General features: G+C 49.0%; 1 protein-coding gene across 1 annotated transcript in view; it reads right to left on the bottom strand.

Annotated features, from left to right (window-relative positions):
- tpm2 (tropomyosin 2 (beta)) overlaps nucleotides 1-17,834 on the bottom strand; it is a 43,101-nt gene extending 25,267 nt beyond the window's left edge. Inside the window, exon 1 of the mRNA XM_079256422.1 lies at nucleotides 17,559-17,834. Coding sequence (XP_079112548.1) covers nucleotides 17,559-17,672 — 114 coding nt within the window. The 5' untranslated portion in view covers nucleotides 17,673-17,834. The remainder of the gene's footprint in view (nucleotides 1-17,558) is intronic.
- Between the last annotated feature and the right edge of the window lie 349 nt (nucleotides 17,835-18,183).

The following is an 18,183-nucleotide window of genomic DNA, read 5'->3' as shown; positions in this document are numbered from 1 at the left end:
CGTTGTGATGTCATCTGGACGACATGTGACGGTGTTAACGGGATACGTGATTTCATCTGGACGACATGACGGTGTTAACGGGAAACGTTGTGATGTCATCTGGATGACGTGACGGTGTTAAAGGGATACGTCGTGATGTCATCTGGACGACATGTGACAGTGTTAACGGGAGACATTGTGATGTCATCTGGACGACATGTGACTGTGTTAACGGGAGACGTCGTGATGTCATTTGGACGACATGTGGCGGTGTTAACGGAAAACGTGATGTCATCTGGACGACATGTGGCAGTGTTAACGGAAAACGTTGTGATGTCATCTGGACGACATGTGGCAGTGTTAACGGGAAACATCGTGATGTCATCTGGACGACATGTGACGGTGTTAACAGGAGACGTTGTGATGTCATCTGGACGACGTGACGGTGTTAACGGGAGACATCGTGATGTCATTTGGACAACATGTGGCGGTGTTAACGTAAAACGTCGTGATGTCATTTGGACGACATGTGGCGGTGTTCACGGAAAACATTGTGATGTCATCTGGACAACATGTGGCGGTGTTAACGGGAAATGTAGTGATGTCATCTGTTAACGGGAAATGTAGTGATGTCATCGAGACGACATGTGACGGTGTTAACGGAAAACGTTGTGATGTCATCTGGACGACATGTGGCGATGTTAACGGGAAACGTCGTGATGTCATCTGGACGTCATGTGGCGATGTTAACGGGAAACGTCGTGATGTCATCTGGACGACGTGACGGTGTTAACGGGAAACGTCGTGATGTCATCTGGACGTCATGTGGCGATGTTAACGGGAAACGTCGTGATGTCATCTGGACGACATGTGGCGGTGTTCACGGAAAACGTTGTGATGTCATCTGGACAACATGTGGCGGTGTTAACGGGAAACGTCGTGATGTCATCTGGACGACATGTGACGGTGTTAACAGGAGACGTTGTGATGTCATCTGGACGACGTGACGGTGTTAACGTGAGACGTCGTGATGTCATTTGGACAACATGTGGCGGTGTTAACGTAAAACGTCGTGATGTCATTTGGACGACATGTGGCGGTGTTCACGGAAAACATTGTGATGTCATCTGGACGACATGTGACGGTGTTAACAGGAGACGTTGTGATGTCATCTGGACGACGTGACGGTGTTAACGTGAGACGTCGTGATGTCATTTGGACAACATGTGGCGGTGTTAACGTAAAACGTCGTGATGTCATTTGGACGACATGTGGCGGTGTTCACGGAAAACATTGTGATGTCATCTGGACAACATGTGGCGGTGTTAACGGGAAATGTAGTGATGTCATCTGTTAACGGGAAATGTAGTGATGTCATCGAGACGACATGTGACGGTGTTAACGGAAAACGTTGTGATGTCATCTGGACGACATGTGGCGATGTTAACGGGAAACGTCGTGATGTCATCTGGACGTCATGTGGCGATGTTAACGGGAAACGTCGTGATGTCATCTGGACGACGTGACGGTGTTAACGGGAAACGTCGTGATGTCATCTGGACGTCATGTGGCGATGTTAACGGGAAACGTCGTGATGTCATCTGGACGACATGTGACGGTGTTAACGGGAAATGTAGTGATGTCATCTGTTAACGGGAAATGTAGTGATGTCATCGAGACGACATGTGACGTGTTAACGGAAAACGTTGTGATGTCATCTGGACGACATGTGGCGATGTTAACGGGAAACGTCGTGATGTCATCTGGACGTCATGTGGCGATGTTAACGGGAAACGTCGTGATGTCATCTGGACGACGTGACGGTGTTAACGGGAAACGTCGTGATGTCATCTGGACGTCATGTGGCGATGTTAACGGGAAACGTCGTGATGTCATCTGGACGACATGTGACGTGTTAACGGGAAATGTAGTGATGTCATCTGTTAACAGGAAATGTAGTGATGTCATCAAGACGACATGTGACGGTGTTAACGGAAAACGTTGTGATGTCATCTGGACAACATGTGGCGGTGTTAACGGGAAACGTGATTTCATCTGGACGACGTGACGGTGTTAACAGGATACGTGATTTCATCTGGACGACATGACGGTGTTAACGGGAAACGTTGTGATGTCATCTGGATGACATGTGACGGTGTTAAAGGGATACGTCGTGATGTCATCTGGACGACATGTGACAGTGTTAACGGGAGACATTGTGATGTCATCTGGACGACATGTGACGGTGTTAACGGGATACGTCGTGATGTCATTTGGACGACATGTGGCGGTGTTAACGGAAAACGTTGTGATGTCATCTGGACGACATGTGGCGGTGTTAACAGGAGACGTTGTGATGTCATCTGGACGACATGTGACGGTGTTAACGGGATACGTGATTTCATCTGGACGACATGACGGTGTTAACGGGAAACGTTGTGATGTCATCTGGATGACATGTGACGGTGTTAAAGGGATACGTCGTGATGTCATCTGGACGACATGTGACAGTGTTAACGGGAGACATTGTGATGTCATCTGGACGACATGTGACGGTGTTAACGGGAGACATCGTGATGTCATTTGGACGACATGTGGCGGTGTTAACGGAAAACGTTGTGATGTCATCTGGACGACATGTGGCAGTGTTAACGGAAAACGTTGTGATGTCATCTGGACGACATGTGGCGGTGTTAACGGGGAGACGTCGTGATGTCATTTGGACGACATGTGGCAGTGTTAACGGAAAACGTTGTGATGTCATCTGGACGACATGTGGCGGTGTTAACAGGAGACGTTGTGATGTCATCTGGACGACGTGACGGTGTTAACGGGAGACGTCGTGATGTCATTTGGACGACGTGACGGTGTTAACGGGAGACGTCGTGATGTCATTTGGACGACATGTGGCGGTGTTCACGGAAAACATTGTGATGTCATCTGGACAACATGTGGCGGTGTTAACGGGAAATGTAGTGATGTCATCTGTTAACGGGAAATGTAGTGATGTCATCGAGACGACATGTGACGGTGTTAACGGAAAACGTCGTGATGTCGTCTGGACGACGTGACGGTGTTAACGGGAAAACGTTGTGATGTCATCTGGACGACGTGACGGTGTTAACGGGAAAACGTCGTGATGTCATCTGGACGACGTGACGGTGTTAACGGGAAAACGTTGTGATGTCATCTGGACGACGTGACGGTGTTAACGGGAAACGTCATGATATAAGTTATTCATGGAGGTCCCAGTGTTTCCAAAGATCCAACTCTTCTAGCTCCAAATGATTCTTTTAGTTTCACTCGAATTAAAGCTGATTAGTGATTATGATGATGATTGTTGAGAAACGTTTTCGATCAGTGTTTTAATAAAAAGCACTTTTTTTGTAACTAAAAGCTAATTGTTGAACAAACTTTAATGAAATGGAACAAAAATGATAGCAAAGAATCGAATGAAATTCAGTCTGAACATTACGATACTGTAGATAAAGAAAAAGGGATTTTTAGTTTTTTTGTCGTCTCATTGCAGCCAGATGCTGATCATTTTCCGATTTTCACTCTTTAATTTTTCCTGACGTCTTTGCACTTCATCATTGCTGGTCTGAAACCACGGCGTTACCTTCACAACACCCTTCTCCTCCTTTCACACGAGGATCCTTGTCTGTCCTGTGTGGCAGCAGATTTAAAGCAACATGTCTGGTGTTTATGTGTCTGTTTCCGTCCTCTTCACTGTGAAATGATATGTGACACACACTGAACAAATAAGTCCTGTCCAGACATAAATCAGGCGTGTGAAATCAGAGGAGCGACAGGTTGTCCCAGTGAAACCTGAACTGTTGTAAAAGACAATCACAGAGACCCAGACAGATGGAAGAGAAGCAGCTGACGTCCATTTGTCCGTCCTCGTTCATCCTCTCACATCATAACTGATGAATAACATAAACCCTGCTGCTTCAGAAAAAGAAAAGCTGTTTTTATTGTCGACCTTTGTCAGTCGGTGATTCATCTGTCAGGACGGCTATAAAAAGACAGTTTGTCCATGACAGACAGGCGTCCTGATGAGAATGTCTTCACAACAATTGTCCCGTCTACATCACTCCTGACAGGCCGCCCCAGCCTGCTGCCATGTAAGGCCGCACAGTCAGAAATAGAGCTGGGCTTTCCTAATCCTGCACTCATCCTGGTAATTCCAACAGCAGCGGCTTTCCAGAGCAAACAGGCGGCAGAAATAGACATGCCAGAATCAAAGGTTGCCAAGCGGAGAGACGGAATGGAAACGGCATTGTTAGAACGTCAAACTGGAATCCAGTAGAACAATGGCTGAAGGGTTGGTTTCTATTAACAGATTGTCCTTCTCAGATATTCTACAAGTTAAAACCTCTGGGCTTTAACCATCGTCTTCCTCAGCATCCATCACAAGTGGAAAAGAATGACCATAAAGTTTATAAACTGCACAAAAAGCACATAAAATAACATTTAATGTACATTTTACAAAGCTGAAACAGGAGGAACAAAACTGAATCAGAAACAACCAGAGAAGCATTCAGGAGTAATCAGGTTAACTGGTTAACTGGCAACAGCTCAGTAAGAGTCTGGGTCGATGAATTGTGAAATAATTTCCGAAAATGTTCCTCAAAGATTCAGAGAATCAGATGGAATCTCTGTATGCTTGGGACGAGGCTGGATGCTGGTGATCTTCTGCATTAAAAACTACTAGAAATATCTGTGTGGACAAAGGAAAACCAGAAACCACACAGAAATTCACACCTGCAGGTTAAAGCTCCATCATATGTGAAGAGGATCCAGAAACACGCCGTCTTCTCTGGATCAAAGTTCATTTAAAATGTTCTGAGGCAAACTGGAAACCTTTTCTGTTTTGTACATGAGCAAATATAAAAAACTAAATAAGTCAGATGTCCAGGTCTACATGCACTAAACATTGTAGTTCTGAGGAGAATTCATGGGTGTTAATGTGATTTATCATCATCCGTTTCTACATTCACATGTAGACAGTCTAACAGATTATTAGATCCACATGTAGCAACATTAGCAGCATATGATAAGACCGAAGATGCTAATATTAGCAGGTAATGCTAAGAACGAGGATGCTAACATTAGCAGGTAATGCTAAGACTACATATGCAAATATTAGCAGGTAATATGATCAAGAAGAGAACAGCACCTCCCTTGCATGCTGGGGGCTTCAGCAGCATTACAGTTTTTCCTGAAATTCCTCCAACTCTACGCTGCTGGTCACCATGACAGTCTAGTGTCACGTAACCTCAGACCCCAGAGTCTGAACCAGTACTGATGAAGAGACACCAGGAAGACCAAGGAGGTCTCCACACACGTCAGGGACCAAGTTGTGGAGAAGACCTAATCAGACTTGGGTTGTAAACATACCTGAAACTCTAAAGCCTGCAGAAACAATATGACGCCACAACAGACCTGCTGAGGGAGGCTGGATTCATGGAGGCCATTAATCAGAGACAGCAAAGACACTAAGGGTAGCCATGAAGAAACAACTGCTGGACCTTTCCACAGGAATGAACAGAAAAACACAGAAAGAGGACGTTCCTCTGGTCACACGCCATTAAAATGACAGTGAAGCACGGTAGTGTCTGGATCATGATGTGTGGAAGTAGCTCTCCGTATTCTGGAGTCTTCTAGAAATTACAGACTGGCACAGAAGTTCACCTTCCAGCCGGACAATGACCCTCATCATCCTGATGAAGAAACACTGACTGGGTTAAATGTCAAAGTCCAGACCTAAGTCCACCTGTGTGTGTGTGTGTGTGTGTGTGTGTGTGTGTGTGTGTGTGTGTGTGTGTGTGTGTGTATGTGTATATATATATATATATATATATATATATATATATATATATATATATATATATATATATATATATATATACACACTACTCACAAAAAGTTAGGGATATTTGGCTTTCATGTGAAATTTATGGAAAATGCAATATGTTCATGCTACAGTGATATAATATCATAAAAGTAAGACATTTAAGTAGAAGGATGCACTACTGATTTCCTCATCTCAAAAGATTCATTCAACACAAAAGGTAACAACAATGGTAGTTACACCACAACAAAAAATGTGAACATCTCAATATCTGGTCATGTGCCCTTGAGCATCAATTACAGCTTGACAACGACGTCTCATGCTGTTCACAAGGCAACTTATTGCCTGCTGAGGCATGGCATCCCACTCTTCTTGAAGGGCAGCCCTCAGGTCATTGAGGTTCTGGGGTGCAGGGTTTCGAGCCTCTACACGACGGCTCAGCTGATCCCACAGGTTTTCAATGGGATTCAGGTCTGGAGAGAGTGCAGGCCGTTCCATTTGAGGTACACCAGTCTCCAACAGTCGTTCCCTGATGATGCGGCCTCGATGAGCAGGAGCATTGTCGTCCATGAAGATGAAATTAGGCCTGTGCTGTTCATGTAGGGGCACAATCACTGGATTAATGATGTTATTCAGGTAGTATGGGCTTGTCACTGTACCATTCACAAAGTGTAGGGCAGTTCTGTACCAAGTGGACACCCCTGCCCACACTGTAACACCGCCACCACCAAAAGCTGGCCTGGTGACAACAGTGGCTGATGCATAGCGCTCTCCCTGACGTCTCCAACATGGTTGCCGGCCATCATTTCTGCTCAGTGTGAATCGACTTTCATCAGAGAACAGCACTGAGGCCCACTGGTTCCTCGTCCAGCGTAAATGCTCCCTGGCCCATGCAAGACGATGATGCCTGTGCCTGGTGGTGTGGTCAGGTACCCGTGCAGGTCGTCTAGCACGCAGACCACGCTGATGGAAACGGTTTGGAATGGTCTGACGTGACACTTGGGTGCCTCTCACCTCTCTTAAACGTGCCTGGAGTTGAGTGGCATTCATCATCCGGTTTCTCAGGGCAGTGTTCACAATGTAGCGGTCATCAGCACGGGATGTGGCCAAAGGACGTTCACTTCTAGGCCTTTCTGTGACTCTTCCAGTCTCTCCATATCTCTGTTGCAACCTGCTGATGACACTCTGTGACACTCCAAGCTCAGTGGCCACTTCTGTCTGAGAACGTCCTGTTTGAAGCATCGCAATGGCAAGGGACTGTTGTTCCATTGTTAGGTGTCGTCTTGGTCTCATGATGTCAAAATGTGAACAGCATGATGAGGACAACTGTTTAAACACCAGCTCTAATTGAACCAGGACATTTATTGGTCAATTCAAGGATCACACACCTGCCGTGATTTTTGCCGTTAAGCTCCTTGTTAGAGAACAGCAACTTGTGCAAAATTTATTGAAACATTTAACAGTTGGACATGTGCATTTAAAAGCTTAGAGAAGATCACATTAAGTTCACCTGTACAGGTTGGAATGCATTTTAGGCTTGTTGTGAAATTTCACCCAAAAGCTGAATATCCCCAACTTTTTGTGAGTAGTGTATATATATATATATATATATATAGATATGTGTATGTGTGTGTGTGTGTGTGTGTGTGTGTGTGTGTATATATATATATATATATATATATATATATATATATATATATATATATATATATATATATATATATATATATATATATATATATATATATATATATATACACACACACACACACAGGTGGACTTAGGTCTGGACTTTGACATTTAACCCCTTCATATTCTGGAATATCTCAGCCTTATTAAGATAATGGACTCGGGACTTTGAATGCATCATGAACCAGCAGAGAAGATGAAAACACACCTGGTACACCTGTAATTCAGCCGGCTTTCTGTCATAATAATAATAAAAGGTAAGTATGACCCTTAACCAGCAGAAATGTGCCTGTGGTTTCTTCCACTTAACCATCTGCTATGAACTAAAACGCTGATTTCATCCTTTTCCCTGATTTGTTCTCAGTGTTTTTAGTTTAATTTGATTTACATTTTGGCCTCCACTGTTTCCTCAGGCAGTTGTTTTAGTTGTGTGTTTTTTTTATATCTGCAAACATTGTTTATTGTGCATTAGATATACAGAATTTTATGCGACTGATGAAAAGGGGCTGTTTTAATGACTGATTGTAATTAAATCTACATTAAATCTTAGTATGGATGTTCTCTGCAAGCCTGAAGACACACATCAGTTTCACAAGTACCAAACATTTGTCCCACGTTTCACACGCCTACTCAATCAGACCAATCAGATGTCTTTAATCCAACCAATCACAGACATAGCGGACCGAAAGCTGCCACAGCTTGCTTAAGAAGAACCGGTTTCTGGAAACATGCCTCTGATGTTGGATAATTCTGGTGGGATTTTCCATACACCGATTTCAGAGATGCAGAATGAATAACTTTTACTCCTTCTTTCAGCTGTGAAGTCACGTTTCACCTAGATTTGATATTTCTGTGTGATATCAATAATATTTCTGTCTGCAGGATCATCAGTAACATAAGATATGACACGATGGAGTCATTTATTATCATCAGTTACCATGGTGATTAGGAGGAGATGTTCAGTTTGATCCAGACATTTCACTGGAAGCTTCTCTCATGTAACATCTGTTGACTCGCCTCATGTCAAAGAGCAGTGAGCCTGGGGCCTTTGGGGTGATGGCACTGCGTCCCTTAGCGCTGGTGTCAACAGGGCCTGCTCGCCATCGCCCTGCGCTACTCAGTGTTCCTGCCTCGTCCTGCCTGGGTGTTCCTGCCTGGGTGTTCCTGCCCGGGTGTTCCTGCCTGGGTGTTCCTGCCTGGATGTTCCTGCCTCGTCCTGCCTGGGTGTTCCTGCCCGGGTGTTCCTGCCTGGGTGTTCCTGCCTGGATGTTCCTGCCTCGTCCTGCCTGGGTGTTCCAGCCTGGATGTTCCTGCCTCGTCCTGCCTGGGTGTTCCTGCCCGGGTGTTCCTGCCTGGGTGTTCCTGCCCGGATGTTCCTGCCCGGGTGTTCCTGCCCGGATGTTCCTTCCCGGGTGTTCCTGCCCGGGTGTTCCTGCCTGGATGTTCCTGCCCGGGTGTTCCTGCCTGGATGTTCCTGCCTAAATGTTCCTTCTTGGGTTTTCCTGCCTGGATGTTCCTGCCCTGGATGTTCCTGCCTCGTCCTGCCTGGGTGTTCCTGCCTGTATGTTCCTGCCTCGTCCTGCCTGGGTGTTCCAGCCTGGATGTTCCTGCCTGGATGTTCCTGCCTGGGTGTTCCTGCCCGGGTGGTCCTGCCCGGGTGTTCCTGCCTGGATGTTCCTGCCTCGTCCTGCCTGGGTGTTCCAGCCTGGATGTTCCTGCCTGGGCGTTCCTGCCCGGTTGTTCCTGCCTGGGTTTTCCTGCCTGGGTGTTCCAGCCTTGGTGTTCCTGCCTAGGTGTTCCTGCCTGGATGTTCCTGCCCGGGTTTTCCTGCCTGGATGTACCTGCCTGGGTGGTCCTGCCTGGCTGTTCCTGCCTGGCAGTTCCTGCCCCGGTGTTCCTGCCTGAGTGTTCCTGCCCGGGTGTTCCTGCCTGGGTCTTCCTGCCTGGATGTTTCTATCTGGATGTTCCTGCCTGGGTGTTCCTGCCCGGGTGTTCCTGCCTGGGTGTTCCTGCCTGGGTGATCCAGCCTTGGTTTTCCTGCCTAGGTGTTCCTGCCTGGGTGTTCCTGCCTGGATGTTCCTGCCTCGTCCTGCCTGGATGTTCCTGCCTGGATGTTCCTGCCCGGGTGTTCTTTCCTGGGTGTTCCTGCCTGGGTGTTCCTGCCTGGATGTTCCTGCCTGGGTGTTCCTGCCTGGGTGTTCCTGCCCGGATGTTCCTGCCCGGGTGTTCCCTCCCGGGTGTTCCTGCCCCGGGTGTTCCTGCCCAGGTGTTCCTGCCCGGATGTTCCTGCCTGGGCGTTCCTTCCCGGGTGTTCCTGCCTGGATGTTCCTGCCTTGGTGTTCCTGCCTGGATGTTCCCTCCTGGATGTTCCTGCCTGGGTGTTCCTGCATGGATGTTCCTGCCCTGGATGTTCCTGCCCTGGATGTTCCTGCCTCGTCCTGCCTGGGTGTTCCTGCCTGTATGTTCCTGCCTCGTCCTGCCTGGGTGTTCCTGCCCGGGTGTTCCTGCCTGGGTGTTCCTGCCCGGATGTTCCTGCCCGGGTGTTCCTGCCCGGGTGGTCCTGCCTGGGTGTTCCTGCCCGGGTGTTCCTTCCCGCGTGTTCCTGCCTGCGTGTTCCTGCCTGAATGTTCCTTCTTGGGTTTTCCTGCCTGGATTTTCCTGCCTGGATGTTCCTGCCCTGGATGTTCCTGCCCTGGATGTTCCTGCCTCATCCTGCCTGGGTGTTCCTGCCTGTATGTTCCTGCCTCGTCCTGCCTGGGTGTTCCAGCCTGGATGTTCCTGCCTGGATGTTCCTGCCTGGGTGTTCCTGCCCGGGTGGTCCTGCCCGGGTGTTCCTGCCTGGGTGTTCCTGCCTGGATGTTCCTGCCTCGTCCTGCCTGGGTGTTCCAGCCTGGATGTTCCTTCCTCGTCCTGCCTGGGTGTTCCTGCCCGGGTGTTCCTGCCTGGGTTTTCCTGCCTGGGTGTTCCTGCCCGGGTGTTCCTGCCCGGATGTTCCTGCCCGGGTGTTCCCTCCCGGGTGTTCCTGCCCCGGGTGTTCCTGCCCAGGTGTTCCTGCCCGGATGTTCCTGCCTGGGCGTTCCTTCCCGGGTGTTCCTGCCTGGATGTTCCTGCCTTGGTGTTCCTGCCTGGATGTTCCTGCCTGGATGTTCCTGCCTGGGTGTTCCTGCCCGGGTGTTCCTTCCCGCGTGTTCCTGCCTGCGTGTTCCTGCCCGGATGTTCCTTCCCGGGTGTTCCTGCCCGGATGTTCCTGCCTGGATGTTCCTGCCTGGGTGTTCCTGCCTGGATGTTCCTGCCTTGGTGTTCCTGCCTGGATGTTCCTGCCTGGGTGTTCCTGCATGGATGTTCCTGCCCTGGATGTTCCTGCCCTGGATGTTCCTGCCTCGTCCTGCCTGGGTGTTCCTGCCTGTATGTTCCTGCCTCGTCCTGCCTGGGTGTTCCTGCCCGGGTGTTCCTTCACGCGTGTTCCTGCCTGCGTGTTCCTGCCCGGATGTTCCTGCCTCGTCCTGCCTGGGTGTTCCTGCCTGTATGTTCCTGCCTCATCCTGCCTGGGTGTTCCTGCCCGGGTGTTCCTTCCCGCGTGTTCCTTCCCGGGTGTTCCTGCCCGGATGTTCCTGCCCGGGTGTTCCTGCCTGGATGTTCCTGCCTGGCAGTTCATGCCCCGGTGTTCCTGCCTGGGTGTTTGTTCCTGCCTGGGTGTTCCTGCCTGGATGTTCCTATCTGGATGTTCCTGCCTGGATGTTCCTGCCTGGGTGTTCCTGCCCGGGTGGTCCTGCCCGGGTGTTCCTGCCTGGGTGTTCCTGCCTGGATGTTCCTGCCTCGTCCTGCCTGGGTGTTCCAGCCTGGATGTTCCTGCCTGGGCGTTCCTGCCCGGTTGTTCCTGCCCTGGGTGTTCCTGCCTGGATGTTCCTGCCCTGGGTGTTCCTGCCTGGATGTTCCTGCCTTGTCCTGCCTGGGTTTTCCTTCCTTTATGTTCCTGCCTCATCCTGCCCGGGTGTTCCTGCCTGGGTGTTCCTGCCCGGATGTTCCTGCCTGGGTGTTCCTTCCCGGGTGGTCCTGCCTGGGTCTTCCTGCCTTGATGTTCCTGCCTCGTCCTGCCTGGGTGTTCCAGCCTGGATGTTCCTGCCTGGGTGTTCCTGCCCGGGTGGTCCTGCCCGGGTTTTCCTGCCTGGGTGTTCCTGCTTGGATGTTCCTGCCTCGTCCTGCCTGGGTGTTCCAGCCTGGATGTTCCTGCCTGGATGTTCCTGCCTGGATGTTCCTGCCTGGATGTTCCTGCCTGGATGTTCCTGCCCTGGGTGTTCCTGCCTGGATGTTCCTCCCTCGTCCTGCCTGGGTTTTCCTTCCTTTATGTTCCTGCCTCATCCTGCCTGGGTGTTCCAGCCTGGATGTTCCTGCCTGGATGTTCCTGCCCGGGTGTTCCCGCCCGGATGTTCCTGCCTGTGTGTTCCTGCCCGGGTGTTCTTTCCTGGGTGTTCCTGCCTGGATGTTACTGCCTGGGTGTTCCTGCCTTGATGTTCCTGCCTTGTCCTGCCTGGGTGTTCCTTCCTGGATGTTCCTGCCTCGTCCTGCCTGGATGTTCCTGCCCTGGATGACCTGTCTGGATGTTCCTGCCTGGATGTTCCAGCCTGGATGTTCCTGCCTGGATGTTCCTGCCCGGGTGTTCCCGCCCGGATGTTCCTGCCTGTGTGTTCCTGCCCGGGTGTTCTTTCCTGGGTGTTCCTGCCTGGGTGTTCCTGCCTGGATGTTACTGCCTGGGTGTTCCTGCCTGGATGTTCCATCCTGGATGTTCCTGCCTGAGTGTTCCTGCCCGGGTGTTCCTGCCTGAGTGTTCCTGCCTGGGTGTTCCTGCCCCGGGTGTTCCTGCCTGGATGTTCCTCCCTGGATGTTCTTGCCTGGATGTTCCTGCCTGGGCGTTCCTGCCTGGATGTTCCTGCCTGGGTGTTCCTGCCTAGGTGTTCCTGCCTGGATGTTACTGCCTGGGTGTTCCTTTCTGGATGTTCGTGACTGTGTGTTCCTGCCTGGGTGTTCCTGCCTGAGTTTTCCTGCCCGGGTGTTCCTGCCTGAGTGTTCCTGCCTGGATGTTCCAGCCTGGGTGTTCCTGCTTGGATGTTCCTGCCCGGGTCTTCCTGCCCGGATGTTCCTGCCTGGGTGTTCCTGCCTGGATGTTCCTGCCTGGATGTTACTGCCTGGGTGTTCCTGCCTGGATGTTCCATCCTGGATGTTCCTGCCTGGGTGTTCCTGCCCGGGTGGTCCTGCCCGGGTTTTCCTGCCTGGGTGTTCCTGCCTGGATGTTCCTGCCTCGTCCTGCCTGGGTGTTCCAGCCTGGATGTTCCTGCCTGGATGTTCCTGCCCTGGATGTTCCTGTCTGGATGTTCCTGCCTGGATGTTCCTGCCCTGGGTGTTCCTGCCTGGATGTTCCTGCCTCGTCCTGCCTGGGTTTTCCTTCCTTTATGTTCCTGCCTCATCCTGCCTGGGTGTTCCTGCCTGGATGTTCCTGCCTGGATGTTCCTGCCCGGGTGTTCCCGCCCGGATGTTCCTGCCTGTGTGTTCCTGCCCGGGTGTTCTTTCCTGGGTGTTCCTGCCTGGGTGTTCCTGCCTGGATGTTACTGCCTGGGTGTTCCTGCCTGGATGTTCCTGCCTTGTCCTGCCTGGGTGTTCCTTCCTGGATGTTCCTGCCTCGTCCTGCCTGGATGTTCCTGCCCTGGATGACCTGTCTGGATGTTCTTGCCTGGATGTTCCAGCCTGGATGTTCCTGCCTGGATGTTCCTGCCCGGGTGTTCCCGCCCGGATGTTCCTGCCTGTGTGTTCCTGCCCGGGTGTTCCTGCCTGGGTGTTCCTGCCTGGATGTCACTGCCTGGGTGTTCCTGCCTGGATGTTCCATCCTGGATGTTCCTGCCTGAGTGTTCCTGCCCGGGTGTTCCTGCCTGAGTGTTCCTGCCTGGGTGTTCCTGCCCCGGGTGTTCCTGCTCAGGTGTTCCTGCCTGGATGTTCCTCCCTGGATGTTCCTGCCTGGATGTTCTTGCCTGGATGTTCCTGCCTGGGCGTTCCTGCCTGGATGTTCCTGCCTGGGTGTTCCTGCCTAGGTGTTCCTGCCTGGATGTTACTGCCTGGGTGTTCCTTTCTGGATGTTCGTGACTGTGTGTTCCTGCCTGGGTGTTCCTGCCTGAGTTTTCCTGCCTGGATGTTACTGCCTGGGTGTTCCTGCCTTGATGTTCCTGCCTTGTCCTGCCGGCGTGTTCCTTCCTGGATGTTCCTGCCTCGTCCTGCCTGGATGTTCCTGCCCTGGATGACCTGTCTGGATGTTCCTGCCTGGATGTTCCAGCCTGGATGTTCCTGCCTGGATGTTCCTGCCCGGGTGTTCCCGCCCGGATGTTCCTGCCTGTGTGTTCCTGCCCGGGTGTTCTTTCCTGGGTGTTCCTGCCTGGGTGTTCCTGCCTGGATGTTACTGCCTGGGTGTTCCTGCCTGGATGTTCCTGCCTGGATGTTCCTGCCTGAGTGTTCCTGCCTGGATGTTCCATCCTGGATGTTCCTGCCTGAGTGTTCCTGCCTGGATGTTCCTCCCTGGGTGTTCCTGCCTGGATGTTACTGCCTGGGTGTTCCTGCCTGGATGTTCCATCCTGGATGTTCCTGCCTGAGTGTTCCTGCCTGGATGTTCCATCCTGGATGTTCCTGCCTGAGTGTTCCTGCCTGGATGTTCCTCCCTGGGTGTTCCTGCCTGGATGTTCCTCCCTGGATGTTCCTGCCTGGATGTTCTTGCCTGGATGTTCCTGCCTGGGCGTTCCTGCCTGGATGTTCCTGCCTGGGTGTTCCTGCCTTGGTGTTCCTGCCTGGATGTTACTGCCTGGGTGTTCCTTTCTGGATGTTCGTGACTGTGTGTTCCTGCCTGGGTGTTCCTGCCTGAGTTTTCCTGCCTGGATGTTACTGCCTGGGTGTTCCTGCCTTGATGTTCCTGCCTTGTCCTGCCTGGGTGTTCCTTCCTGGATGTTCCTGCCTCGTCCTGCCCCGGGTGTTCCTGCCTGGATGTTCATGTCTGGGTGTTCCTGCCTGGGTGTTCCTGCCTGGATGTTCCTGCCCGGGTGTTCCTGCCCGGATGTTCCTGCCTGGGTGTTCCTGCCTGGATGCTCCTTCCCGGGTGTTCCTGCCCGGATGTTCCTGCCTGGGTGTTCCTGCCTGGATGCTCCTTCCCGGGTGTTCCTGCCCGGATGTTCCTGCCTGGGTGTCCTCTGCTCTGGGCTCGGGGGACGCCGACGCTCTCTGCTCTGTCTACTGGGACTCAGTGTTTGGTGGGCCCCACGGCCTTTGGTCCCCCCCCCCCCCCCCCCCCGACACTTCGGGCCATGGTCGTGCTCCTCTAACTAGTACTCAGTTGATCCTTGATTGCATGACCACAGGTTGCACATGCACATGTGCACCTTCACAACACCTAGTGTTGTGAGCGTTCATCTTTCCACCTACTTCCTGCTAACGTCTCAGATGTTTGTGTTGGAACTAAAGGGACACTGCCTTCACATCAAACATGGTAAGCAGGGAATTCAGTTCTGACTCTGATGTCGCACAAAGCCTCTCCGTCTCATCACCTGAGCTGGGACCCAGCGGGAGCGTAGGGCTGTACAGGTTCTCTGCCTGAATAAAGATTTCAGGTTTGGATTTCTGAGAAATGTGTCAACGTTTACGTCCTGATGACAAGCTGAGCTGTCATCAGATCATCAGATGACAGCAGATGGTTCTGAGATCCTCTTTCTGACACTCTCATGTTCCATCATGGATCAGAACCAGTTTCAGGTGGAAATCTGAGACTTCATTTCTTCTGCTGACCAGCAGGAGAGACTCCAGAGGTTTATCCAGTCTGAGACAGAATCTCGCTGTCTCTGATCACATGACCCCATCACCTCAACTGTCCCGAACATTTGTTACTTACGGGCCCATTTTAAACCAGTAATGTATCAATACTCTGGGGTTATTACGTCAATATCTGACCGTCAAAATATTTTTGTAAATGTCAAGAAACCACAGAGTTAAGAAAAGACATTTAATTTATTTTCACTTTGCAGAGTTTTATGGAATAAAATAACATGAAAATCAGCTCTGGTGTATTCCTTCTGTGTAACGTGATTATTCAGCCAGTCAAGATGATGATGATGATGATGACATTAATTTGATCTTATTTCATTTACTCAATATATTCTATTGATATTTTTTAAACATTTCCTCTAAGTATTTCTGTTTGAGTTTTATTCATAATTTCAGTAGAGATTAATACACACTGTACAATAAGAGATTTTGTTTGTTTTAAGTTTAAAATATTGTATCGGTATCAGTACTGTATCACATCCTATTTTATTGTACTATGTTGTATATTTAAATTTTGTTTAATTAGGGTCCAAGCTATACAAAGTATGGCCGGAGCCTTTTAGTTATTTTTTAGTTAGTATTGTTATCAGTTTCATATCATACTGATATCCGTATGAAGATTATATTGTGTTGCATCACACTAGTGTCAGTGTTGTATTGCAGTGTATTGTATCATATTGTATTAACAACATTGCATGTTAAGTTTTGTATCAAACTGCTTTGCATTACATCATTATGGATTGTACAGGTATCAGTATTTTATCACATATTATATTGTATCAGATTGTATGTATGCATGGCAACACATCACATTGTAACACCTTTTTGTGGAATATCATATATTTCATCACATTGTATTAAAGTATATCATATGTTATTGTGTCATACTGTATCATACTGTGTCGTACTGTATCATACTGTATCCTATCGTATCATACTGTGTTATATTGTATCATATTGCATTATCTTGTGTTGTATTGTATCATACTGTATCATCTTGTGTTGTGTTGTATTGTATCATATTGTATCATCTTGTGTCGTATTGCATCATACTGTATCATCTTGTGTCGTATTGCATCATACTGTATCATCTTGTGTTGTATTGTGTTGTATTGTATCATCTTGTGTCATATTGCATCGTACTGTATCATCTTGTGTTGTATTGTATTGTATTGTATTGTATCGTATCATCTTGTGTCGCATTGTATCGTACTGTATCATCTTGTGTTGTATTGTATCGTACTGTGTCGTACTGTATCGTACTGTCGTATCATACTGTGTTGTATTGTATCATACTGTGTCGTATTGTATCATACTGTGTCATATTATATCGTACTGAGTCGTACTGTATCATACTGTCGTATTGTATGGTACTGTGTCGTATTGTATCGTACTAAGTCGTACTGTCGTATCATACTGTGTTGTATTGTATCATACTGTGTCGTATTGTATCATACTGTGTCATATTATATCGCACTGAGTCGTACTGTATCGTACTGTCGTATTGTGTCGTACTGCGTCGTATTGTATCATACTGCGTCGTATTGTATCGTACTGCGTCGTATTGTATCGTACTGCGTCGTATTGTATCGTACTGCGTCGTATTGTATCGTACTGCGTCGTATTGTATCGTACTGAGTCATATTGTATTGTACTTTGTCGTATCGTAGTGTGTCATAGTATATCATCTTGTGTCGTATTCTATCATCTTGTTTTGTATTGGATTGACATTGTTGGTATCGGTACAAGTATCATACATTTTAGAATTGGTCATCAGTATTTCAAAGGAAACTGACAAAGAAAAAACAGGAAAAAACATTTAGAAGATGCTGGAAAAGCCAAAAACCTGCATGTTTCTCTGACTTATCACTCAGTTATCTTCTTGGAAATGTCAGCCAGGCAAATGAAGGATGAAGAAAAAGAACTCCAGCTGTTTTTCCTACATATTTAGTCTCTGAAACTGCTGCAATCTTTCAGCGGAGATGAAGGCTTCATAGATGGACTTCAGGGATTAAGGTGAAATTATTTTTCTGGATTTTTCTTTCTCTGACTGACGGATGAAAATCAGACCTTGTTTAGAAGTTTACAGAAAACTGTAAGTTTACATAGTTCCTCTGTTTATTCCGTTAATAAGACACATCCAGGCTCCTGCAGACAAACAGCCCAGTCTCTCCAAGTCCCTCACCTGTTTGCATTTGTCCTCTGCTCCCTTCTTGTCCACCTCAGCCTGCTCTGCTCGGTCTATGGCGTTCTCCTTATCCAGCTTCAGCATCTGCATCTTCTTCTTGATGGCCTCCATGTTTCCCTTTGTGTGTTCTCAGTAGAAAGGATGAAAAATGTGTTGAGTTATCCGGCAGGGACAGGGGCTGTGACAGGGACGGAGCTGGACAGGCGCAACTGAGTGTCTCTGGAGCGCTCAGGGACGGGAATGGACAGGAATAGAAAGGAATAAAACAGACCAGCCTACCAGCTGCAGGAGTCCGAGCCTGGAGGATTCTCCGCGGTGGATTTGTGAGGATTGTTGCCCATATTTAGGCAGCGAGATGGCGAGTGTGTGTATGGGTGGGATGTCTTATTCACACACACTTCCAACCCCATCCAAAGCCTCCAACAGAACACAGCTCCAGGGAACTAATGAAACCATTCTGGGAGCATCTGATCACAGAGAAAAGTTTTACTGCCTCACAAGCAAAACCTCTCATTACTTCCTAAAATCAGTCCAAATTCAACTAAAATAAGATCGATAATGAGAAGTCAGGGTGGGTTTTTACAGAAAACAGTGAAACAAAATTTTTTCTGTTTTTTAAATA

Source organism: Telmatherina bonti, assembly GCF_933228915.1.
Source record: "Telmatherina bonti genome assembly, chromosome: 17".
In the NCBI taxonomy this organism is placed as follows: Eukaryota; Metazoa; Chordata; class Actinopteri; order Atheriniformes; family Telmatherinidae; genus Telmatherina; species Telmatherina bonti.
This window is presented reverse-complemented; position numbering and strand designations above follow the sequence as displayed.